We start from the raw sequence: 27,197 nt of genomic DNA, 5'->3' as shown, positions 1-27,197 counted from the left end.
TCCACTTTGTGATTGACAGCTGGGGTGTGCTTCCTCCCATGGAAATGCTTTACAGTCTAAGAGTGGCAGAAAGGGGCTGGAAAGAAGGAGCTTGAAAGACGAAAAAAAGAAAGAAATCGGGCTGCATGCCATTTGCTCAAAGCTCAAAATTAACAAGGAAAGGGGAGAGATTCATTTAACGAGAAAGACACATTTAGTACAACTAATTAAGATTTGATGTCCCATCAAACACATTATGTAATTTTGTTTCCAGAGCTTTCATTCAGTCGTTTTATTCAGGACACATTTACTGAGAAGGGACCAAGTGTCAGGGAGTAAAGTATGTGGACATTGATGGTAGGAGATGAATAATGTTGAACAAAGCATTGGCCCGCAGGAATTCATTGTTCAGAGGTGGAATGAGCATGCAAAGGACACACAGTGAAGGAAATGGGGGGTAGAGGCAGGAACAGCAAGGGACAGGCCTGAGGATGAGAAAGGGCTTCTTGGAAGGAGGTTATGTTTGAGATGGGTCTCTATTGTTTTCTGCTAGAGAAGGGCGGAGGGGAGAGGTGGCAGGGCATTCCAATCAAAGGCAAGGCTCCTAAAAGGCCAACCTCATGAAGTAGAAACTAGGATTAGCGTTTGCAAAAGAAAAGCCAAGGTCAGTTTGGGAAAGGAATACCAGAACTCCAAAGACTCCAGATTCCAAGATCCAGAACCACTCACTTCTCCCTCCAGCGGGGATTTGCTCCTACAGACCCCTCTGAGATTTCTGGCCATCCTAGTAAAAAGTGGGGAAAAAAGAGAAAAATCGAAGGCATTGATGGGGGATGCTCTACTTCTTTGGCTACCAAAATTCACTAGATTTCAAACCAAATCTACAGCCGGGTCTAAGTGAATCTTGTGCCCGCAGCTCTGTGGAAATAGAGAGTAAGAGGGCTGGAAGATGGCTGCCTTGTCAGGGGGGCGGAGGCCAGTCCAAGGGTTGATTCCTGCCATCTGGGATAAGGGTTCGAAGCTCTGTGTCTTCTGATGAGCTTCCGCCGGTATGGGGTACATAAATGCCACCCCCGACCCGAGTTGGGGAAGAGAGAAGGTAGAGAAGAAAAAGAGAAAGGAAGAAAAAAAATAAAAAAGAAACAAGGACGCGCTATGAGGGAGAACAGAACAGAAGCAAGGAAAGAGGAGAGGGGAACTAAAGAGAGAGGCCCCAAATGCGACCACAAATGAGGGGAAAGGAGAAATGAGAGGGGGAAAGAAGAGTTAGCAGGAGAAGGAGTGAAAAGTGCCGAGCAAAAGGTTGACGGAAAGGAGCGCAGTACGTAGACTGGGTTCCCGCAGAGTGAGCTGGAGCGCCCGCCTTCCGTGCGCCCACGGGGGAACCTGCCGGCTTAAGCACCGCCGCACTCTCATGCTCCGGCCCTGCGGCCACTCCGGTGCCGGGGCTCCGAACCCCGTAAGCCCGCCTCTCTGTTGCCTCGGTTAGAGGCGGATCCCGCCAAGCATTCAGCTTCTCTGCGGCGGCCTACAGTGTGGCACTGTCCTGGGGACGAAGAGAGCTTCCCAGGATTGCCCTGGTAGCGAGCGTTGCGCCCGGGTCTCTGGCCTCATCTCCTCGCGCAGCGGGTCGCGGCGAAGGGTAGCAGCGCTCAGACTGATCAGGGGCAGGTCCTAGGTCCTCGATCCCTCACAGCAGATAGGCCACAGGTCCAGGGATGAAAGCAAGGAACGCGCCCACCACTGTGGTACTTAGCTGCAGTCCTGGCGGGCTGCCTCTGGAGAAGAAATGGAAGCAATTCCAAATGGCGAGGAGGGAATAGGGCAGACGCAAACTCGTGGGAAATAAAGATCGTCAGTCCCGGCTGCGGGCCATAGCAAACGCTCGGTTGTGATTTGGTCTATTAATGACTATTTTCCCTAAGTGCTTCATTATTAGTTGAACGAGTTTGTCCCTTCGCGAGTTTAACCACCGGCCCGGGTGCGCGTCCCGACTTGCTTCCGCAGCTAGCCATGCTCGGAGCGCGCAGCCCCTGAGAACACCCAGAAGACTCGTGGTCACCCTCAGGGTGCGAGTATCGAGGAAGCATTACCCGTTGTCCGTGTCCAAAATTCTCTGTCCCACTGTCGGTTTCCTTCCCAGCTCGCGTACACCGCTTCAGGGACACAGCTTGGGGCCGGGAGTGCACCGGGAGGTCGCTTTCCACTGCAGGGCGCGTCGCTGACAGCAGGAGCTGTCCCGGGCGCGTAGGTGCCGGCGCGGTGTCTTTCACCCAAGGACTGTGGTTGAAAACAAAAGTTCATCCAGACATTGATTAGGACAGACTCTGAGATTAGGACGCTAAGAAAAAAAAAAAAAGAGGCAAACCATCCCTAAACACCTGAAGTCCGTCATGCCTGGGAATGAAAACTGGGATTGGGCACAAGGAAAAGCCAGAATTTGGGCTGACTGTAGAAGGGCCACGGACACGCCGCGATCCCGCTGTTTTAGCCCTTTCCAGCAAAGAAAACCGTTTTATGAACAGAATTTAAACACACACAAACACACATTATTCCCTCGGTTTATTATTGGGGTAACGGACTGCGCTAAGGTCATTTGTAGTTTGGGATCCGGAGGCAATCAAGTTTACAACCTCGGTGCAAACGCCTCACGCCGGGAGCGCACCGGTGCAGCGCGGGCTTGGGAGCTGCGGGCTGAGAAGGGGACGCCGTGGTCCTGGGAAACCGCCCAGGCGGGGACAAGTGAGGCACAGTGGCCATCGGGAAGCGAGTGCTCTGGGGCCGGGAGCCTCGGGAGCCTGGACGAGGACTTCACTACTACGTGGCAAGAGACGCGTTCATAGCTACCCGCAGGGGATTGGGAGCCGTGCCCCCTCTGGCAGGACTAGCTCTAAGCGGGGACAGAGGAAGATGCAGCTCGGAAAAGCGGCGGCGGGGCGCCAGGACCGTAGGAGGAGGCGGCGCGCGCCGGCCGTACTGCGCGTGCACACACACACAAGCGCGCGCGCACCCCGGTACACACACCTGGAGCCTGGGGGAGGGGGGAGAGGAGAGCCGAAGCGAGTGTCTTAAAATAGAGAGCCGGCGTGCGGAGCGCTCGACTCGGACCGGCGGGAGGCGGCGAGCACGAGCAGCCCGACCCTGGGTGCGCAGGTCAGCGCCCGGACAGCACGGACACGCAGGGGCGGGGTAGCAGCCGACGCCCCTCGGCTCGCGCTCCGCACCTGGCCCTGCAGGAAGTGCGCGCTGATTGACAGCTGCGGTGTCCCAAAAAGGCTGTAGTCAAAGATGCTGCTCCGCGGGTGGGTGTAGACACTGCAGGCAGGCGCGCCCGTGCCCTCACTGGTCCGCGCTCCTCCCCGGGCCCCGCCGCCCCTCTGGCTGCGGAAGAGCGGGGCTCAGGCCCCAGCCCGCGCGCACCAGCCCCCGCGGTCCCGCACGACCCGGCGCTCGCAGCACTCAGGTCGTCAGGCTCTAGTCCGGGCTCACCATGCACTGCCACGCGGAACTGAGGCTGAGCTCACCCGGCCAGCTCAAAGCAGCCAGGCGGCGCTACAAGACTTTCATGATCGATGAGATCCTCTCCAAGGAGACCTGCGACTACTTTGAGAAACTTTCCCTTTACTCTGTGTGCCCGTCGTTGGTGGTGCGACCCAAGCCCCTGCACTCTTGTACCGGTAAGACAATCGTTGGGAGATAGTGGGCTGTGGTACTTTCGCCCTTGTGCGGTCGCCGGCCGCTGCTTTTCAAACCGAGAGCTAGAGGGACCAAGGGATTCTTTTCCTGCGTCCTTGTAAGTAGAACAGACTCGCGAGCGGCGGACCTTCAAAAACGAAGCGTTTGCAACCCCGGCCCGGGCAGGTACTTAATGTGAGATAGGTTAAGACCAAACGGTCCTTGGAGTGGGACACCTCCGTAGCGCCGGGTCCTGCTTCTTGGAGAAAACTCCCTCCTTTCTGGCGCTATGGAGTTCCAATGAGAAACTTCAAAACACTTGACCAGATTCAGTGCCTAGGTGGTTTCACGCAGTGCGTTTGTCGGTTTCAACTTGAGTTTGGTGGTCTTCCCCTTATTGCCCAACTTCTTATGTCTTCTTTGTAATTTTACAAGTAAATCTGTTTCCTGGGCTTCAAAACAAACTACTGAATTCACCGAACGTGACTTAAATTGATCTCTCTTTGGGGAAGTAGTTTTGGACTATGCTGCGTTTTGACACAAGCAGAGAATCAACCCCTTGTTTCTTTTAAGTGACTAAAACCAACACTAGTAACAGTAAAAATATCTCTCAGACCCGGTGTCCCCTCTTCACAAAAGCTAGACCAATAGGAAAGAGACAGAATTTAGTAATAATACTGAAAACGTAGATATGTAGGAAACCAATCCAAAGACTTTAAAACACTTTGAGTGCAGTGAGAGAAGGCCCGGCTTTCAACGTTCTTGGCGGGGTGGGAATTCAGGCTCCAAAAACCGTGGGAGTAGCTAGGAAAAAAAATAAAAGTTGAGGCAAAATTTTTTTTCAAAGAAATTCTTCACCATGCTTTCCATTAAAAGCAAACATTTATTGCTTCCAAAGGAGAGGGGTCTGTGGCATTATGCTTGTTGTATGACTGCCGTGAAGTAAGTTCATGAAATCCTATTTTGAAAAATTGAAGTGTGTGCTACAGTGGTTCTCAAAGACCTCTTATGGGAACTGTTGGGATAAAAAGCTGCTAAATATAACGCTTGGAATCTCATTTCTCCCTTGCTTCGACTGACAGCAAGGACCTTCCAAAAGCAAGATATTCCTACATTTGTTTGGCTATAAAATTAATATTACACATTTTGTCAGCAAGATAGAATTGGATCTGTTATCCTAAAGCAAACCTTGTAATACTGAATTTTACAAACAAGGAAATAAATAAAATACACAAAAGAGATTTTAGAAACAACACAAGAGCTATCCATCATGTTGACATTTTTACTTTTGTGTGTCGGCTATATGTGGTGCCTCACATGATGAGTGGTCTGTGAATAGGCTGGGCTGGGAGAAGTAGGCTGAATCTTCTTTTAAGAACATCTATTTGCTACAATAATGGAAATCCCATTGAGGATTTGTGTATGTGGCAGACGCCTATGCACCCTGTTCAGTCACTGCCCAGGAGAGAGACTCCTGGGAGGAAAATACAGTTCCTGAGGACCTAGGGGTGGTTTAGTACCTGCTGACTTTCAGGGGCTCTGCCATAATTCTAAGGCAGCTTTTCATGGCTTGTAGGAGTCACAGAATTGGGTCATGAAAGAAAAAAAAAACAAACCTGCTGGAAAAAGAGAGGGAAAAAAAGGCCCAGAAAATCATCATACAGTCAGTCTAGGCTGAGTAAGTTCCATGATTTATTGAACCTTGTGTGGGAAATAAAACAGAGAAAATGTAATGATTCAAAGGCAGTTTTGTGAGTGCTAAAAGTGAGTTGACAGACGTCCTCGTTGCAGGCTAGTCCTGTGCTCCTAGAAGTTCCTTGATGGTCTGCAGCAGAAGGGGTTCTTGGCTGTGCTTTTCTTGCCTTATTTTCCCATCCTTCCTCTGGATTGTTCCTTTCAAAATGCGTCTTGATTTTGCTGTAGTTGAGACTTAAAATATAGAAAGTAGGATTTGCTAGTGGAATTAAACTCATAAAAACTGGCTACAGCAGTTCATACTTTCGGATCTTAAGCCTTCCATGGGTTTACGATTTCACTGGAAGCCTTACATGTAAGATCATGGGAAGTCCATTAGTGACTTCTCTGGGGCTTCATGTTTTCAGAGCCCCTTTGCACTTTTTAACTGTCAAAGGCAGGCTCAGAAATCTTAGCTAGGATAAGTATGATCTTTTAAAAATCAATTAAAAATAGAAACCATAAGTTGCTGGTATCTATAACAAAACAGCAACTTATTTTTCTGTGTAGAGACAGATTTTTAGCTTGTGTGGCAGGAGCAGTGTACAAGAAATTCAGAGGAAGTGGAAATTTATACTGAATTAAAGTTACCGAATTTTCTCATCTTTTAGTTTGCCCATGTCCACCAGCTTACATAACTGGAGCAGAAGAGAACTTTGTCAGGCAAAAGACTGGACACTAAGACTAGAAATTGACTTACCAGCATGTACAATAATCACACAGTACAGGAGTGGAACAAAAGCCACATTTAAAAGACTTCTATCTAATTAAGCAGTCCATGTTGCTTGATTTAGTAATCCAAGTGGCAATGCATGATATCAAATCTCCTCAGGCAGATGAGTATGTATTTATGTAAACAGAGGAATGGAAATCTTTTTCACTAGTCAGATAATCACCTGGAAGTAATTTATTACTAAACATTTTCCCCTTGATGGAATACTAATCATCAAAAAGTATTGTTTAACAGGCCCCTTACTGAAAACACAATAATTTTACTCTTTGAGAGTGGTCTCTAAATCTTGTTTCCCAGTAGTTCCCCCTAAATTACCTTAATAGATGCTGAGGAGAATTGTTCTCTTTAAGCCAAACTAAAGAAAGTTTATCATTAAATTACAAAAGAAAAAAATCTAAAGAAAGACTCCATTTAAGCAAAGTTTGCTGTCCACACTGTCAGAATACTTTTGACTTAATTGTGTGTGTGACCTGTACGTCTTATCTTTAAAACTGATAACAGTAATCCTCATACAGAGTCAAATATATTGCCAATGGGAAGTCAGTAATCATCTCTCAAACATTAGGGTGGAGGCAGTGATCCAAAGTTTACCCAAACAAGGTACACTTTATGATTTGTCTGTTTTAGATTGTCATTAACTCTTGATGGAAAGTCATTTGAATAAAACTGGCCCCTCACAGTGGACTAGATTGTAAAGCCATTGGCACTGGAATTTTTGAAAACATTGCCTCTGTGTTGAAATCTTTAGAGATGGTCAGAGTTTCTAAATTTGAGGAATGTTCAGGGAAAACAGGTAACTTGTTCCACAAACACAAACATGCAACAGTTCACCCTAAGGGTTTTCCTGTGAGGTTATTGATAAACACACCTACAGTATTAATTACTTATAATTTATTGTTGCTATTTAGAAGGAGCTTACATTTCCACTTGCTCATCTTGGGGAGGAGAATACAGATATTTGGACACTAGACCTGTGTCTTTCAATTATCCTAGTACAATCTTTAGTCTACCTCCTTTCCCCTTCTTGGGTAGGATGGTTCTGCTGAATCTATTCGTGACCTTCAGAGTCAATCCTTTAGGCCTGGCCATGGCTTTGGAGCTGGCATGGGTCAAGAGGTCAATCTCCCCAAGCAGAAGATAGATTTATCTATCTATTTTTTTTTTCAGAGTGCCAGCATCACACTGGTGTTTCAACATATCCAATCCACTTTTTACACCGTTGCCCTTGTCAGGATTCTCAGAAATCAGGAAGATTTCTGTATCTTGGTTACACACCCTGGATAAACTCGTGCGGTCGCACCCAGGGGACAGTCAACCAATTAAAAGGGGCGTTTGGGACAGGGTGATTATCTTAGGAGGTGGCATTGAGAACATTTTATCCTCTGGTGGGTCCATGAGAAACAAGTTCTTTGGGGTGGTGTCCTTGGGCACATTTATCACAGAGACTGGGTTGTCACACTGGTGAAAAGTTAACTGAGGCCCAGACGTGCAGGACTCTGTGGCCGTGTTAGAAAACCAGCAACTGCTTCATGAAGTCCCTTCCACTGATTCTCCAAACCTCAGCTTCTTCAGTTGGAGACCAAATCCCGTAGCATATTGGGAACTTGAGAATTGGGCCCTGGAATGTTAATGGAGAAACGTAAAGCAGGGTCTGGGAAAATGATCGTTATCAATGCTGCCAGAGGCAAGCAGGCTTTAGTAACAATTACTCACAGTGGTTTCTCCTATTGCTGTTTGAAGGGTGAACACACTGAGGGACATACAGCGTCGTTGGGGACTTCCTCAGGGTCAGGATAGATTCGGAGAGGAGCTGTTGACTTACCCCCTCTCAAATTTTATAATTTCTCTTTAAAGAGATTCAATTGAGACACTGAGGGGTTCCTTAGGAACTGGCTTTAAGAGCTTATGAACTGTTTACCAGCAGAGTCTGGGCTGCCGCTGATCTCTCTAATGGCAGGTGGGAAAAAGATTGGAAATTTTGTGCAGAGTTAAAATGCCTCTTCCATTGCTACAATCCTTGGTATCACTGAATTCAATAATTTAATTAAATGAATATTTATATTTGCGTGGAATACACACACAGACATAGACATACTCATTTATAAGGCCAGTTACATACAGGCATGCAGGCTATTTATTCTTTGAGATGGAAGACTGAATTTATAATGCAAATATAGACAGTGTAACGTTAATTTTAGCACACTGTAGGTTTTGCAGCAGTCTATATGAGAAGCAGTAAGGATTGAAATGGTTGTTTAAATTGTAAAGCGAGACTAGAAAGGGAAAAAAAAACAAGGTAATAGAGACAAAGAGAAAGAGTCGATTTCTGTGAAATCTTGAGGCTGCTCAGGTTCCATTTTCTACCACAGGATATTTTAGAGCATTTTGTTGTACAGACCAAATAAAGGTGGCTTCTGAAATCACTGTCCACAGACAATAAACAGGTAACACTGATTCTACTTAGATTCATGCTAGGCACCTTAAGTGGAGTTCCCTGCAGCCTGGAACTGCCCATCATTTACCATTCATGGGGGGTGGATAAGCGGCAGCGGCGGATGAAATGTCATATGTAAAGCATTTTGAGGGTTTATTTCTCTTTCGGAGGATGGCTTGGAGCTTCTGAGCTTGGGAGGGCTGCAGGAGGAGCAAATGACAAGTGAGCAGCTCCGATGGCCCAAGCTTGTCACCTTGTGTGGGAGTGGGGGAGTCAGCTCTCCCATTTCTGCCATTTGTCCTGTCCTGGAGTAAATTTTGTGGCTCATGGTTGAGCTAGTTTACCAGCACTTAACTGGAATACGATTGAAGGGCTGCAAGGATTTGGGTGATAGGAGATTTGTGCATCTTCTTTTAGGAAGTACTTGCTTGGTATTTCTGTTGGGTAGAAGAACTGTTTCCAGTGTGTCCCCTGAGATGGGGTCACATCTGGATGAGCCAGCATCCACCTTCCTACCCAGGAACTTGCAAAAGCCATGGGTGCCCATAGACTGCTCACAAAGCATTCTGCTGCAAGGATGCATGTCTATCACAAGCTGCAGGACAGGGAAAAGAGAGGACCAGGGGGCCTACACATCAGTGCCCGCTGTTTTAGCTGCCAGAGAGCTTCGAACGTATCTCTCCACAGCAAGTGTGGCTGATATAGAATCAGCATTAGGACTCACTAATAATGAGATTCTGATCTGAACCTTACACAGACTTCATGGCATTAAATAAAATAAATACTCTCCAGGAGAGTGCTCATTTTTTTTTTTCAAAACAGAATGTCTTTGTAAATTCTCAGAATTTAATTTATTTTTATTGCAATTTAATAATAGTTTGAAAAAAAAGTCTTGTTAAAATAAGTGCTCTAAATAAAAACACAGTTAATTTTCCATTCCAGTGTCTAATTACTCATCCTTGCTAGAGCATTTTATATGGCAGTTTAAGTTCTGGAAAGTGGAAACTTGGCACTCCTGTGAGGAAGAAAGCCTTGCACCTAGATAGTTTCAGAGGGCGGTCTAATTATATTTGGGCTTCAGCTGAGTCTGGAGTCAGTTCTGGAGAGGAGAGAGAACCTCTGAGCGTGGTTACTGAGGAGTTTCTGGTGTCTGCGTGCCAGTTGAAATTGATTGCAGGGGATAGTAATCATGAACTTTAGGTGATATGAAAGCACATCCGAGGAGGCCCTGCCAGTCACCAGCGGGTGCTGATGCCAGGACTACGAGATAGGGCTAGCATGCAGCTGTGTATGTTTCCTGACTCTGCCAGCTAAGGTCGCAAAGACGAGCACAGCTGTCCACAAAGGAAAGGTCAGAAGCAAGTGAAGGCAATTGATCATAGGGCATTAAATATGTCACGAGTCTGGGCAGAGCACACCTTTTATTTATTTATTTTTTTTAAAGATTAGATTTCACTATGTATTCTATATTAGATTGGAATTCACTGTCCAAGCCCACATCAAATCTGAAATGCTACTGTCTCAGCCCCCTGAGTGAGGGAAGACAGATAGGTGCCACTCTGCCTGCTCAATATACTCTGTTTGTTTGAGACAGGGTCTCACTGTGTAGCCCTGGCTAGCCTAGAACTCCATTTGTAGACCTGGCTGACCTTAAACTCACAAGAGATCTGCCTGCCTCTGCTCTCAGAGCACTGGGATTAGAGGTGTGCGCTACCTTGCACAGAGTAATACACTTTTGATTATTGCTTTTATAGCACATGACTTAGTTTTTCAATAAATGCATGATCACCCTTTCTCTTTGCATATGCAAGATCACTGTGGCCCTGTGGGGGACATGGAACGGCCTTGGGACTAGTGGAGTTTATGAAGACCTGGCTATATTTCCACTCCAGGAAATACTTGGGCATGGCAAGTCCCTGTCAACCTCTACCGCCCTGTTTTTCAGAGTTCCCTTTACTCTGTGACAAAACAATTGCTGAGATTCAAGATAATGATCCTGTCACAAACAAGGGGCCAGTCACATGTGTATTGACTGAGGTCTAGTTTACGTAACACCTTGTGTGGCTGGCTGCACTTTTCCTGAATGGACACTAGAAACAGACAGGACGGGCTTCTTATCTTGGGGAGCTGTCTTGATTGAGCAAGAGAGGTTGCAACGAGTCTGCTTTCTGAGGCTTGCAGTAATCATCCAGAGGAGACTACAAACTTGGGAGAAATGGCAGAAGCATTTTCTGTTTCAAACCTCCTTATTCACATGCATAGCCATAATAGCATGAGTATCTCAGTTTTCTCCTTGCACCGTGTGGATCCAAGCGATCGAACTCAATGTTGTCAGAGTTGGCGGCAAGCTCCTTTGCTTACTAGGCCATCTAGCTGATTTTTTTTTTTTTTAAATCTACTGACATGTTATAGCACTGGAACAAATGCTTTGTAATCAGTTCTAAAACATCCCTGAGAGGGGGCACTATTATCTCCATTTGCTAGTGAGGACCTGGAAAAGTTAAGTCACAGTGATGGTCTAAATGGCCAGTGAAATGCAGGGATGCTCAGCCTCAATGTGGTCAGGAAAATGTAATGAGACGCTGTCTTATAGCCACCATGTAGGCAAAGCAGAGGATCTGGCAGTCTCAGTTGGGGATGAAGATTAAAGAAGTGGACCTTCTCAAACCCCAGACGCTGATGATTAGGGTGTTATTTAGTCTGATTACTTTTGGGGGGGATTATCAGATTTTTTTTTTTTTGGTGGTGGTGGTGGGCTTTGTGGGGGCTGAGTCAGGATGCCAGTCTTGGTTAGATTACTGCAAAACAACAACAACAGCAGCAGCAACAACAGTTGGCAGCTCCTGGTAATGCCATGGATACATGTACCCTGCAGTACAGTGCCTTGAGAGGTTGTGCCTTGAGGAGTCATGGTAGATGTGCACTGGGACATGGATACGAATATTCATTTCTGTGTTTTTTAGATTAAGGAAAATTAAAAACAAACAAACAACCTAACTGGCCTTTCAGGGAATAAAATAACATGTGCTGTAATCATGCAATAAACTTTATGTAGTAATTAAAATAAATGAACTAAATGTGCTTGTGTCAACATGGATCATTTTTAGAAATAAAAATGCTGGGGATGAACAAGCTGTAGATTGGTGTGTATAGCCCAGTACTATTTATAGGGTGACTGAAAACATTCAGTGCAGTACAGGATATTAGCCGGCGGGAGGGTGGTGGTGGGGAGAGGTACCCGCAGATTTTTATTTTCCTAGGTAATTGTTTACCATTTAAAAGGGCCTTCTGTGACTCAGTCTAAGCATTACAAATCTGTCACTTGGTTGTGGGTACACAGATGTCCATGATATTTGCACTTCAGTGTATAGTTGAAACTTTTCATAATGTAAACATTGAAAAGTGATAGGATATGGGACCACACATATCCATGAAACTCTTAATCTTGTGGAACCTTTGATGGCTTTCTCAGTAGCTTTCCATCCTGAGACAAAAGCTTTTAAATACAGAGCTTGTCGACAGTTTCACAGTGGGGACGCAAAGGTCGCTTTATAATTAGATACATGAACAGCTCATACTGAACAGCCACTGTGGCTTCTGAAGCTGGAGTTGGGGTCTTGCCCACCTTCCCAGCCTGGTTGAAAATGTTATTTCTCTCCAGGGTAACTGTTGTACCCCATCAATGCTTTGGCATGCAAGTAAAGAAACTCTAAAATTCTGAAGAAATTATTAGAACTCTTAGCTCTTAAATGTTGTTGCCCGCTAATATGTATTGATAATTATGTAAGTCTGAGTTATTGGGATTTCTTTTTGTTAACAACACTTAAAGTCATAACAAACTGCCTCTGCTTTACATCCTACTTTTATAAATATTTGCTGATATGGTAATATGCTACCCTTGGCTTTTGGCCAGTAGCTCATTGGTATTGGTATTTTAATTTACAAAAATTGTCTACGATAGTTGTGATTAAATATTGAAAAAATGTAACCTTACATTGTAGTTTCTTTGGCAATGGAGATAAGACAATTGGTATGTCATCTTAAGTTTTCTTTATGTTTTGTAACCATATTTAATTTAAAACTGTTCAGTGTGTGGTGTCAGGGATTGTTGGAAGGGATGAATGTTACCATGGTGATCTCCAGAGAGATGTCTGTTACCAGTAATAAATGGTCATCTTGTTGTTTGGAGGTGCTAATCTCAACTACATTATTCTGTAATGCCAACTCTAGTGGCAGATGCTTTATTTAGCTCTCTTAGCAGTCCAGACATTTTAATTATCATTGCATGGCAGGTCTAATTTAGAAATACTGCTTTTAGATATTTTGGCAAAAATAGAGCCCTTTGTGAGCTTTGCCCTCCTTTATGTGAAGTTGTTGGTCGAGTTGAATTTGCCAGAGCATCCCCCATTCACCAGACTATGCCTTTACGTCCAGATAAATGTATGAGCAGAGATACAGCTAATATCTCATAAGATGGCAAGAAGGGTAAGAACAGTTCAATAAGATGTTGGTAGAGGCATTGCTCTTATATAAATATAGTATGTATAAAATTAATGAATTTTAATGAATACAGTTGTTCTATTTTATTATTATTACTCAACTACTGTAGTTAATAAATTAAGCTTTATGACAGATATATATGTATGGAAGGAAGCCAGCAGAATACACAGGGATTGGTACTAGCTACACTTTCATATATCCATGGAGGGTGCAGAAATGAATCATCTTTGGATAAGGGTAAGGGTGACTGAATTCCAAAGAGCTTCCAGGCAGCCATGTGTATGTCTATGAGAAAAATGCAAGGGACATCATTCTGCAAGTTATGAAAGTCTGTTCACTGGCATCACATCTGAGATCTGCTTTTAAACCTTCATGTTGAAATTACCTGGGACAGGGGCTGGAGAGGTGGCTCAGTGGTTAAGAGTACTCGTTGCTCTTGGTCTACACAGCAAGATCCAGCCTGCTCAAGGCTACTCTGTCTCAAAGAACAAATTATCAAACAAACAAACAAAAAAAGTAAACTACTTGAGACAAGGAGAATTAAGATGTAGGATATTCAGGATATTCAGGGAATGGGGCTTGCATTAGCAAACTGGGGGGAGAAAAGCCATTTTATCTAAGTTACTTCTTTTTCATGATTCAATTTTTTTAATTAAAAAAATTAGTATGTCATCTCTGAGGAGATTTTATTTGAGGGTGTCATTAATCTTGTTTTTCCTGGATATAATGATAACTCACTTTTGCTCTCTGTGCGTTAGACAGCTGAGTCTACTGAAAGCTAATTTTCTGAATTGCCTCTTCAGATCATAGTGCGACAGATCACCTTGTCCTAGGGCTAGCTATGTGTTTTTCTACTGGAATATTCTGCCTTTGATGCTCGGAACAATCAGCCTAAACAGAAGGTGTTTTGCTGTTTAGGATGGGGAGGGGGGAAGGCAGCTGTGTGCCAGGCCCTGTGCTAAGAGCTTGTAGACATGAGGGCAGTTGAACTTAATAGAGACCCTGTATGAAGTTGTCCCCATTACCACTGTTTATGGAAAATTACGGGCAAATGGCCGAGTTAAGACTAGGCCACACGTCTCTTTCAATGTAAAGTTACATACTTCATGTGATTATTAGGCATGCAAATTAGAATTCAAATCTGTCCCCTTTTATGCAGGCTTCATAATATATATATGTATACACACACACACACACACACGTGTGTGTGTGTGTGTGTGTGTGTGTGTGTGTGTGTGTTTATAATATACACAACAAAGTCCAAAATTTTCCCTGTGGCTGAGGTTTTCAGTGATTCCAGAAAAGTCTCATGAGGCAATGGGATTTTGGGTGGGAAATGAAGTTATCTGGAGTTTCAAATCGTCATCTGCTTCTGTGACTCACCTGTTCCTGAGTCTCTCTTGGGCAGCATTGAGCTATGATTCACTTCTTTTCACAGAAGAATCAAGGGTTGAATCTACAGTCCTTCATTGTCATGAACTGGATAGAGAATGCTTAGCAACTCAGATCCAGCCGCCACTTGGTTCCATTTTAATTGACACACGCATGTGGGGTATAGTGTGATAATTCAATGCATCATGTGGTATATAGTGATGAAAACCTGTAACTGTCATTTCCATGTCTTTGAACGTTTCTTACTTCTCTGTGTTTTGAGGTCCGTCTAGTTACCCACAGCATATGTCATAGATGGCTATAAACTGCAGCCTTCCATTGTGCTATAGAATAAAGATGCTTCCTCTTCCATCTAACCATTTTTTGATCCCCATTGTCCATTTTCTCTCTATCTTCTACCCCATTTTAGCTCCTTAGAGATCAACATTTTTAGTTTCTAATCAGCAGGCATAATTTGTTTTCCTTTGCCTGGCTTACTTCACTCAATATACTGCTGTCTGGTTTCATTAATTTTGCTGTAAATGACAAGATTTCATTTAAAAAAATGGTCACAATCTTTGTTTTTCGAGACAGGGTTTCCCTGTGTAGCCCTGGCTGTCCTGGAACTCACTCTGTAGACCAGTCTGACCTCAAACTCACAGAGATCCTCCTGCCTCTGCCTTCCAGGTGCTGGGATTAAAGGCATGTGCCACCACTGCCTGGCACAATCTTTGTTTTTAAAATGTTTCTTGGAACCACACATTAGGAATCACTGGTTCGTGGCTAACTACGTAAGGATAAATTTGATGTAATTTGTGTCCCGTGTTTACAGACACATGAAATTATTTAGTGGAGGCACACTGTGTACAGGCTTTTAGTTAGACAGTCCTCGGTTTGTATTTTATTGTCTGTGTGACCTTAGGCCAGCCACTTAACCTCTCTGACACTTGATTTCCTCATCTATAAAATGGAGATAATAATGACTACACAATAGGGTTAGTTGTTTAAGTTAAATAAGGTAAGTGTTTATAAAGCTATTAAGCATCATTCCTGGAGACAAAGCACTCAGTAATTGATAGCTTGTATTAAAAATAATTATCTTATAAAGAGAGTGTCTTCTCAGTTGATTGAGGCGCAGCCCTTTAGGGAGAGATTACCATTATTTATGAATTAAACTCAAGCAAAATTAACTCTCTCTCAAAAATAAACCCACTTTACTCTAGGCACCCTTCTGGATTACGTCATTGCACGGACTGCCTTTTAGGGCAACGTGGGTGGTCTGTGTGAGGCGTCTGAGTTCAGGTCTTCCTGAATAGGTATGTTTCATTCCTCCCACTATTCTGTTTTACAATGGGAGCTCAGAGTTTTATAAATTTAAATGAGTGGCACAAACAGGTCAACACTGTAGCCTCACAAAATGAGCTTTGTTGCTTTCTTTTCAATGGGAGTTGCTTAGGATTAATTACCCATAGGAAATGTTTCGTCACTGGGTGTTAGAGACTCCAGAACAGTATTAGGAAAAGAGAAGAACTCCTCAAGGAGTTTGATTTCTTTTCTTCCATAAGAGTAGAGTTTAGGGATCAGCTTTTAGAGAAGAATAGGAGTTCATGTTCTTTTATTTCAGAATACTGAATGAGGAGGAAAGAACTTGACAGAGATATTTTTTGCTAATTGGATAGGATGGAAGAAAATAGCAGTTTGAGGGTGACTTGCTTTTTCCTGGTTTATTTCTGGGTCTGTGATTTGGGGTGCATTCTGCATAAAGCCGCTATTTTATAATTTTGAATGGGTGGTGAATGCTTTGGTGATCTTCTAAGTGGTAATGGGGGATGGCCATTATGTGGAGGGATTGCCTAGAGAAGAGTTCTACATGGATCTTTGTGGAATTGTGTCTCAGAGGATCACTAGTATCTTAAAACGTTTAGTATCTGCTGGTGATACTTTATTTGGTGATTCCCTATAGTGTGAGAAAAGTCCCCTGACAAGCAGTTCTGACTGAATCCAGGGGCACAAAGGAAAGGCTATGCCAGGGCAGTGCATCTGTCCGACTGCTCAAATGTTGAGTCCTGTAAACAAGATCCAGTGTCCTCTTCCACATTCATGGTGGTGGGGGCCAGGCAGGAGGAAGCGAGAGGGTAAGAGAACGTGGGTGTGCCACCATGGCAAGGTAGGGTAGTGTTTTCGAGGAGGGTGGTCAAGTCTCTGGAGGACCTCCAGCCACAGCCTTGAGTTTTGACTAGCTAGGACAGGATTCACTTGAACCTACGGACCTTCGGCAGCTTGTTGAAAATATTCTGTGAGCCTTGTGTTTCCAGACAAAGTGTGTGTGTGTGTGTGTGTGTGTGTGTGTGTGTGTGTGTGTGTGTGTTCTCATGGGAGGACAGGAGTCAGGAATGGGGTGGGGGTGAAAGAGGAATGCTACTAGACGGGGGACGAAAACTCAGGCACGAGGACACGAGCCAGTGGAATGCAGCAGGGTCCCGAGATGCTGGCTCAGCACCTGCTGTCCTCAGGAGGAAAACAAATGTTAAAAACAAGACCGGAATACTGTATCCGGGGACAGCCCTGTGCATACGTGCTCCTCTCAGAGGCGTTCCTGCTAACTTGCAGCAGCCACTGATTTCTGATGGGGCAATAGCCTGCCCAGCCACACATGTAGACTAATTATCGCACACATTAATGATGCATTAAAGAGTGTCATCATCCTGGATCATGAAAGATCCTTAAGATTATATTTTAACACAGCCACGGTTATTCATGCAGTGCCACACAAGAAAACTGTGTACTTGATGAACACAGACAGTGGCCAAGCAGGGATCAAGGTGGAAATCCTGCCCAAACCACCTTTCTTCCTGGGATGGGGATGTAGCACAGAGGCAGAGTGCTTGGCTAGCATTTGTGAAGCCCTGGGTTCCCCCTGTGGCACTGCACACAAACCAAACCAGAATAAACCAGCCCGCTCCCAATGCCTGATTACTGTGGACCTTCCCTGACTATCATGTTTGAATGCTTTACATTCTGTTATTGATAAAACAAGCCCCTACTTTCCCATTGTGTTAGGGAGGAATGACTGATTAAGGAATATTAACTTAGTTCTGAAAGGACAAAAGCACGATAAGCGTATAGGAAGCTAAATGGTCTTTGTAATTATATACATTACTGTGTTCTGTAGATGGGTGGGTGTAGGGGCTGGCTAAATCTGGCCCACTATCTATTTTTTGATACTGTGAGCTAAGAATAGTTTTCATATCTATAAATGCTCACAGAGACATCAGTAGAATATTTCACGATCTGTGAAAATTTTATGAAATTCAACTGGTGCCCATACATAAAAATTTCACTGGAACTTAACCGTGTACTCCGGTTTCTGTATTGTGCCTCTTTTACGATGATCCGTAGAGGAAGGGAGATGTGACAGAGACAGTGTGGCTCACAAAAGCCTTAAGTGTTTATTTTCCAGAAAATGTTGCCAACCCTTGACAGAGGCTGTTAGAAGGTGAGTTCCTAGCCGTGAAATAAAGCGGTTACTGATCCGCAGCACCTGATGTCATCCCAAGCCGCACAAATAACTCTCTTCATCCACCAAGGCCCCGGGTGCTGCTGTCATGCTTTGACGTGTGAAGAGCTGAAGGTGAGTGTGAGTGGGGATCTTTGCAAGGACTCCCAAAATTGAGATCAGGCTCAGGCTCTGAGGATAACTTCCCAAATTTTTCTCAAAATAATTCTGTATCGAGAGAGTGGTCAAAAATACTCCCAATAAAGTGAGTTTCAGCCACAAGAGAGTGGTGGGAATTCAACAAAATAATTTTAGGATTCCCTTTTTGCTGTTTCAACCTACACTGTTTTTCCGGGAGGGAATCCGAGGGTGAGAAGTGAGGGCAGTCTGGAGTATCAACTTGACTGGTAGTTTCTGCCTGAGATTTGGTGACCGTTCATAGGCTTCTTAATTGGGTTTAACTTGTCACCCATCCCTAGATATAATATTAAGTACAAAAAAAAGTTATGTAGTCATTTACCATAGCCCTGGCTGGAAGGAGAATGCAGCATAGGATGAGGCAGTTCACTGTGGTTGTCTGTCCTGCTGTGGAGTGGATGTCTCTCTATGCCTAGGAGTTCTCAGATGCCTGGGTCAGGAGCTCACAAATCCTTCCAGGAATGACAAAGTGTGATCCTCTAGCTCCTCCGTGGCTCCTGTGCTTCCATTTAGAAAGTTTACTCATGATGAGGCAGCCTTTGAGCAAAACCCTTTAGGGAACAGGGTGTTTGACAGTAAGCTGGTTTTGTACAGCTGCCTCTGCATTATAGGGTTAACCCAGACTCTACAGCTGCCTCTGCATTATAGGGTTAACCCAGACTCTACAGCTGCCTCTGCATTATAGGGTTAACCCAGACTCTACAGCTGCCTCTGCATTATAGGGTTAACCCAGACCCTACAGCTGCCTCTGTGTTATAGGGTTAACCCAGACCCTACAGCTGCCTCTGTGTTATAGGGTTAACCCAGACCCTACAGCTGCCTCTGCACTATAGGGTTAACCCAGACCCTACAGCTGCCTCTGCATTATAGGGTTAACCCAGACTCTACAGCTGCCTCTGCATTATAGGGTTAACCCAGACCCTACAGCTGCCTCTGCATTACAGGGTTAACCCAGACCCTACAGCTGCCTCTGCATTACAGGGTTAACCCAGACCCTACAGCTGCCTCTGCACTATAGGGTTAACCCAGACTCTACAGCTGCCTCTGCATTATAGGGTTAACCCAGACTCTACAGCTGCCTCTGCATTATAGGGTTAACCCAGACCCTACAGCTGCCTCTGCACTATAGGGTTAACCCAGACTCTACAGCTGCCTCTGCATTATAGGGTTAACCCAGACCCTACAGCTGCCTCTGCATTATAGGGTTAACCCAGACCCTACAGCTGCCTCTGCATTATAGGGTTAACCCAGACTCTACAGCTGCCTCTGAACTATAGGGTTAACCCAGACCCTACAGCTGCCTCTGCACTATAGGGTTAACCCAGACTCTACAGCTGCCTCTGCATTACAGGGTTAACCCAGACCCTACAGCTGCCTCTGCACTATAGGGTTAACCCAGACCCTACAGCTGCCTCTGCATTATAGGGTTAACCCGGACCCTACAGCTGCCTCTGCATTATAGGGTTAACCCAGACTCTACAGCTGCCTCTGCACTATAGGGTTAACCCAGACTCTACAGCTGCCTCTGCATTACAGGGTTAACCCAGACCCTACAGCTGCCTCTGCACTATAGGGTTAACCCAGACCCTACAGCTGCCTCTGCACTATAGGGTTAACCCAGACTCTATAGCTGCCTCTGCATTATAGTGTTAACCCAGACCCTACAGCTGCCTCTGCATTACAGGGTTAACCCAGACCCTACAGCTGCCTCTGCACTATAGGGTTAACCCAGACTCTACAGCTGCCTCTGCATTATAGGGTTAACCCAGACCCTACAGCTGCCTCTGTGTTATAGGGTTAACCCAGACCCTACAGCTGCCTCTGCATTATAGGGTTAACCCAGACTCTACAGCTGCCTCTGTGTTATAGGGTTAACCCAGACCCTACAGCTGCCTCTGCATTATAGGGTTAACCCAGACCCTACAGCTGCCTCTGCATTATAGGGTTAACCCAGACTCTACAGCTGCCTCTGCATTATAGGGTTAACCCAGACCCTACAGCTGCCTCTGTGTTATAGGGTTAACCCAGACCCTACAGCTGCCTCTGTGTTATAGGGTTAACCCAGACCCTACAGCTGCCTCTGCACTATAGGGTTAACCCAGACCCTACAGCTGCCTCTGCATTATAGGGTTAACCCAGACTCTACAGCTGCCTCTGCATTATAGGGTTAACCCAGACCCTACAGCTGCCTCTGCATTACAGGGTTAATCCAGACCCTACAGCTGCCTCTGCACTATAGGGTTAACCCAGACTCTACAGCTGCCTCTGCACTATAGGGTTAACCCAGACTCTACAGCTGCCTCTGCATTATAGGGTTAACCCAGACTCTACAGCTGCCTCTGCATTATAGGGTTAACCCAGACCCTACAGCTGCCTCTGCACTATAGGGTTAACCCAGACTCTACAGCTGCCTCTGCATTATAGGGTTAACCCAGACCCTACAGCTGCCTCTGCATTATAGGGTTAACCCAGACCCTACAGCTGCCTCTGCATTATAGGGTTAACCCAGACTCTACAGCTGCCTCTGAACTATAGGGTTAACCCAGACCCTACAGCTGCCTCTGCATTATAGGGTTAACCCAGACTCTACAACTGCCTCTGCATTACAGGGTTAACCCAGACCCTACAGCTGCCTCTGCACTATAGGGTTAACCCAGACTCTACAGCTGCCTCTGCATTATAGGGTTAACCCGGACCCTACAGCTGCCTCTGCATTATAGGGTTAACCCAGACCCTACAGCTGCCTCTGCACTATAGGGTTAACCCAGACTCTACAGCTGCCTCTGCATTATAGGGTTAACCCAGACCCTACAGCTGCCTCTGCACTATAGGGTTAACCCAGACCCTACAGCTGCCTCTGCACTATAGGGTTAACCCAGACTCTATAGCTGCCTCTGCATTATAGGGTTAACCCAGACCCTACAGCTGCCTCTGCATTACAGGGTTAACCCAGACCCTACAGCTGCCTCTGCACTATAGGGTTAACCCAGACTCTACAGCTGCCTCTGCATTATAGGGTTAACCCAGACCCTACAGCTGCCTCTGTGTTATAGGGTTAACCCAGACCCTACAGCTGCCTCTGCATTATAGGGTTAACCCAGACTCTACAGCTGCCTCTGTGTTATAGGGTTAACCCAGACCCTACAGCTGCCTCTGCATTATAGGGTTAACCCAGACCCTACAGCTGCCTCTGTGTTATAGGGTTAACCCAGACCCTACAGCTGCCTCTGCATTATAGGGTTAACCCAGACTCTACAGCTGCCTCTGCATTATAGGGTTAACCCAGACCCTACAGCTGCCTCTGCATTATAGGGTTAACCCAGACTCTACAGCTGCCTCTGTGTTATAGGGTTAACCCAGACTCTAGGCTGATGAGCTTCTAGATTTAGCCCTTACTGCTAAGCGGGAGCTGGAGCACCATAAGGTCAATTAATCTCAGAGGAATAAATTAATTGATTTTGGTGGGTAAAATTCCACTAAGTACAAATTTTCTTATTCAATCTTAGGTGAAGTTCATAAAACAATAATGTTATCAAACACACATCATAGCAAACACTTGCATATGCTACCTTTGGCACCCTGAATGTTTTACATGAGCTCATTTGTGTAATTCATACCATAATCGTGGTGGGCACAGGGTAACTTACCTCATTTGACAGAGAAGGGATCACCCAAGACCTCCCTCACCTGGAAGGAACAGGATGGAGAAGATGAAATAATTCTCTGGGTGGGGCGAGGTTGCTTGCATTGAGGTCAATCTCAGGTTTCTGCCAAATCACACCCCCAAACAGAATGGGTAAAGGGTCAGAAGACAAATCCAAACCTTAACATGCTAAGGGTACTGCTGCCCAATTTAGATCTTGGTTATCTGAAAAAAATATTTCTAAAAGTATATTCTGTGTAGAGAATAGTGGATCCTCAGCAGTACATATATTTAAAAATTTTCTGGTTTTGAGAGGAAAATTTATTTATTTATTTATTTATTTATTTATTTATTTATTTATTTATTTATTTATTTTGTGTGTGTGCACACACATGCACGCATATGTTAAGGTGTGAAGGTCAGAGGATAACTTGTTTTCTCCTATCATGTAGATGCTGGGAATTGAGCTCAGGTTGTCAGGCACATTCTCCTGAGCTATTTTGGAGGCCCTCCTGCTTTTAATTTAATTGTTACTGGTTCAATTTGTAAATTAAGAATATACCAAATTATCCCTAAAAAAGGATATCTTTTTATTTCTTTCTTCGTTTTAGAGCCATTCAAATCTCATGTGGCCGAAGTTCTAGGAAGGTACTTTATGCCGAATTTGCAAAGCCAGTGAGTGACAGGGAAACCACTCCACTCTTGCCCATTAGACTTTGCCGGTTAGGTGCTGTTCAAGGATGCAGATATCACATTTCAATCACTGTGGCTCTGCTTTAAAGTTTGGTTGAGCGTGTGGTTCAGTGGTAGAGTGTGTGCTTACCATGCATGAGGCCTTGGGTTCAATCCCAAGTTTGAATGCGCACGCACGCACGCACGCACAAGCATATAAAATTATTGATAAAATACAGTTAGAACATCAAGAATTGCAAAAAGGAGCAATAATACACCATCAGCCTCTTTGGAAAAGAGCATCTTTGCATGATGCCGGTCCCATTAGAGGCCACCCAAGTCTCAGCTCTCTGCTAGGACTGCTTTGCTCTGTAGTTTTGACATATTTGTGTCCCTGTCATGTACTGCTTTGCTTTGTTCACTTTTGGGTGTCACATCAGTGTAATTGAGCATGTTTTATGTGACTCACCTTTCCACCTAGTGTTGTATTTCCAAGGTTCCACCTTGCTCTTGTGTGTGGCAGTAATTCACGGATTTTCATTACACTGTATAGAGCACAAATATACCACACTCTGTTTCCTCATCTTATTGATGGACTTTAGAAATATTTTCTGTTCCTTTTTTTTTGTTGTTGTTTTTTGTTTTTTTGAGACAGGGTTTCTCTGTGCAGTTTTGGTGCCTATCCTGGATCTTGCTCTGTAGCCCAGGGTGGCCTCGAACTCAAAGAGATCTGTCTGGCTCTGCCTCCCGAGCACTGGGATTAAAGAAGTGCACTGCTGCCACCTGGCTGTTTCCTGTTCTTGTTATTGTACATATTGTTACTTGAAACTTCTTGTTAAATTCTCCCCCAGCTCATTAACTTGAAGAGTCATTTAAATAAAATAATTTTTTCCCTACAGTTTATAATTGCCAATGGCAATTATATCTGTTCTGAATACTCAAAGATACAGTTTTAACTTGGGGCACAGATTTACCAGTTACATAATTTTATTTTTAGTTGGTTTATGGATTAATTTTTTTCTAGAATTGAATGACTTGTTTAATTTTATAAAGTAAATCAAAGCATTTATGATTTAAAAAAACACCAAAAGGTGTATATTTAATAGTTAAGATGTTTATATTTCACAAAATGAATAAACTTAAAATATTAAATTGTGATAGAATGTGAAATACTTTCTTTTGAAAACTAAACATTAAGTAAGCTTTTCCGTGCAGAACAACAAACAATATTACTATATAATATCCGTAAGATGATCTCTGTACCACACATTTATTAATAGACTGGAAAAGAAATTTAATTTTTTCACATTTTTTTTCAGTTAAAAAAGTAGACCCTAAAACCATTCTGGAATAATCTAGAGTTATGCAGAAGGGTCGAGTTGGAGCAGAGGACCTATCTCTGAGTCTGCTTTAACTGGAGAGGAAAAGCAATGCCCAGAGTAATGAGGTCATTTAATCAAGATCCCTGGGAGTCCTGCTGTGTGTCCTTTAAATGTGGTGCCCGAAAATAGTTCTGGGAATTTGTCATTTCTTCTCAGTTTGAAAGCCACAGGCTTCTTCATGTATAAGTATTTGCCTCCATGCAACTTCGTCCGAATATTGAATATTATTTGAAGACACCAAGTCTCTAATACAGTCTCCGAGTCTTAGAGGTGTGAATATCATCACACCAACTTTTCTCCCCACTGAAGCTGCAGGGGTCTCTGCTTCCTGGTGGTGACCATATTTCCATTGTCTTACAACTTGCTCTCTACCAATGGTATTCCAGGCTGAGTACTGTTGCATCAACAGAGGCCCAGGCCTCTCCCGACAGTTTGTCCACCCTCTGTATTATGCTGTCTGGGTTGGGGTAGGGTGGGGTAGGTGGGGTGGGGTGGGGGTGGGTGAGGCTTTTCTCCTTAAGGAAACAGCAGCTTTGCAAGGGAGCCCTTCAGGAGGGCATTTGGATTAGCCTGGGTTAGTGGGAAGTGAGGGCCTCCATTTAGGGCTGGGTGTGAAGCTTTTCATGTTCTTGACATCCCTGTCACACCCCTGGGGCCAGCCCCCCACCCTCCGCCTGTGTCCTCATCCTGAAATAGCCATGGTTCAGCATGGAAGAAATGTAGTCCCTTAATCCCTCAGGAGCTGGTGCACTCTACATTTGCTGGTCGGGTGGGCTTTGCCTTTCTGCTCCTTGAGAAGTCTCCGCATGCTTAAAATCTATTTAATTGAGAACGTTAGAGGAATGCAACCAGGCTTGGAGCCGGCTACCTCGGACTCAGCTGTGGACAAAACTTCTGAGATAACTTTTAAAAAACCAACATGTACTTCTTTAGATATTGTAAGAGAAAGCCAGAGAACAAGAGGCCCTACTGACTCTAGATGCAGATTTCTGCAGCTTGAGCTATGGGGCCACCAGCTTCTCAGTCCACTATGTTAATGGCTTTTATTGGCTCCTCCCTGCTAGGAAAGCTAAGCTTTCTTTGGGCAAAGGCCTACCTTCTTAATCTTTTGTCTCTAGCACGTAGGGTGTATTTTGGCATCCTAGACACTAAAAACTCTGCTTTTCTTGCTGTTGTTTGTTTTACCGTACTGGAGATCAAGAAAAAAGTTGGCCTTGGCTAGACAGGTACCCTCTCTCAGGGCTCTATCCCCAGTCCTAACTGTGGATTTGAGCCTTGGCAAACTGCTGAGAATTATCTTTGCCTGATGGTTCTTGGCCTTTCCTTTCTTACTACGAACAATTCATAATTTCTCTTCCCTTGACCTTTCCCTGATTCTTCTGTCTACGTGAACCTTTGCCAGGCTTGGGGTCCTCTGACTCTACATGTGCAGTTTTCATATGTTGCAGCTCCCAACTTTTTCCCCCGCTTTGGACTAAGTACTTAAAATATGCAGCTGGAGTTGTTGTCTGGAATGTTCTGCTTCAACTTTAAAATCCTTAATATTTAAGGCCTTATTTATAGACATTAAAGTGTCTGCTGGCTGTGTGTGTGCGTGAGTATCTAAATTCTCTAAGTTCATTTTGATTGTATTTCATCCTGAGGGATAGGAGTTCATTTCAAGTTAATCTACAAGACTAAAGTGTAGCCTCTTTGGGTGGATGTGGGGGGATAGCTGTGAAGCGGCAGCTGTTAAGCGTGCATAGCAACTCTTCACAACAGCTTAAACATGAAAAAGAAATCGGAGTCATAGAATATGCTGGAATTTGATGGGGACACTGAGAGCGGGTAGACAAGGACTGTCTCAGACCGGAACTCTTGAACCTTTGCCCCAGGATGTCCCAGGAGAAAGGCTGGCGGGATCCTCAGCAGGGGCACTTACTCCTGGAACTGTCTCTACTGCCTCTGCACCTCGTCTACTCTGTCCTTCTCCAATTAAACTTCTGGGAGAAGGACAGCATAGGTGGTGTCACCTCACTTAGTGTTCTGTAAAGAAGATTCACAGAACCCTTTAAAGCCTTCAGAGATAAGATGATATACCAAGAAACAGGGAACATTAAACCCTCAGCACCTAATGTGCGTAACTGCAATTAAACACGTTTTTTTTTTTTTTTTTTTTTTTTTTTACGAGAGAGTCTGGCCTTTGCTGGCAGATAGTGGAAAATTCCCTGGGAAATTTATAGCGTTTAAGAGCGCTAACCCACTTGGAAATGAAATTATTAGTGAGCTCATTTGCCTCTTTTAACTCACAGGAAATTGTCTAAGCATTGCAGGGTTTTAAAAAACATTTATTCAAAATCAAGTTTCAAAGACATTAATAAAGAAGTTACAGTGCAGCGTGGCTTCTCTACTCAGAAAACCTTGAGTCCAAAAGGCACAAAACCTCAAAGTTTTAAGAAGTAACGAAACACCCAAGAGCTTTGAGATTGTAGAGCAGGGATGGGTCTGGAGAATAGATCTGAGGTTAAGACACTGTTCTTCTGGAGGACCTGGCTTTAGTTCCCAGCACCTGCATCAGGTGCCTTCAGCTCAGGGTATCATCAGCTGCACCAGCTCCATTGCCCCCTTCTGGCCTCCACAGCACCCATATCATGTAATGCGGGCACATAGACCACAAATATATACATTGATAATAATAATAATAATAATAATAATAGTAATAGATTGTAAGTGTTTTAGATTTTTGGATTTTTGGGTTAGGGATGCTCAATTGCTAAATTCTATGAAAATATTAAATCTGAAATAACTCTGGTCCCAAGCATTCTGGATAAGGGACACTCAACCCATATCTACATGAAAAGAAACCTCATTGAATTGAATCCAACTCCAAAATGATTGAGTGATCTTACTACTTGACTAAAACAATGAAAAGCTAATGGCCTTTATTAATTCAACTAAAGCTTAAAAAAATGTCCTTGCTCCTGACTCTCACTGTGCAAGAAGTGGAAATGGAACATTAGCATCTAAATCCTGCTGGTCTCTCACATGTAGGTGAGTGGGTCTGAAGGGACCATGCCAACACTTTCTGACAGATCCCATGTTTGGAGGTGGATGTGCTAAGGGGGCCTTGAAATCCCACTGGGACTTGGAACAGTAAGGGAATGCAGCTTGAAGCTGAGCCTACAGGGCAATCGACTGGTTAGAAGGAGTGCCCCACGAGAGGCAGAAGCTTTCTAAACGCATGCCCTTTTTCCTGAGTGGGATAAAGAATATAAACAAACACGTGTGGTGGTTGAGGTTCTCAAAGCTTTTAGGGTATTAACTTTTTATTTTTTTATCACTAGTCTTTACACGGTGTCATAAATGTCCCATATAAAAAATATAAGTGGAGTCTGAGTGAT

At 44.3% G+C, this 27,197-nt stretch overlaps 1 protein-coding gene across 1 annotated transcript in view; it reads left to right on the top strand.

Annotated features, from left to right (window-relative positions):
• Positions 1-3,073: 3,073 nt before the first annotated feature.
• Positions 3,074-27,197, top strand: part of Barx2 (BARX homeobox 2) — a 71,727-nt gene continuing 47,603 nt past the window's right edge. The window contains exon 1 of the mRNA XM_006994495.4: positions 3,074-3,656. Coding sequence (XP_006994557.1) covers positions 3,470-3,656 — 187 coding nt within the window. The 5' untranslated portion in view covers positions 3,074-3,469. The remainder of the gene's footprint in view (positions 3,657-27,197) is intronic.

Source organism: Peromyscus maniculatus, chromosome 7 (assembly GCF_049852395.1).
Source record: "Peromyscus maniculatus bairdii isolate BWxNUB_F1_BW_parent chromosome 7, HU_Pman_BW_mat_3.1, whole genome shotgun sequence".
In the NCBI taxonomy this organism is placed as follows: domain Eukaryota; kingdom Metazoa; phylum Chordata; class Mammalia; order Rodentia; family Cricetidae; genus Peromyscus; species Peromyscus maniculatus.
The sequence above is the reverse complement of the archived record's forward strand: the minus strand, read 5'-3'. Positions and strand labels throughout refer to the sequence as shown.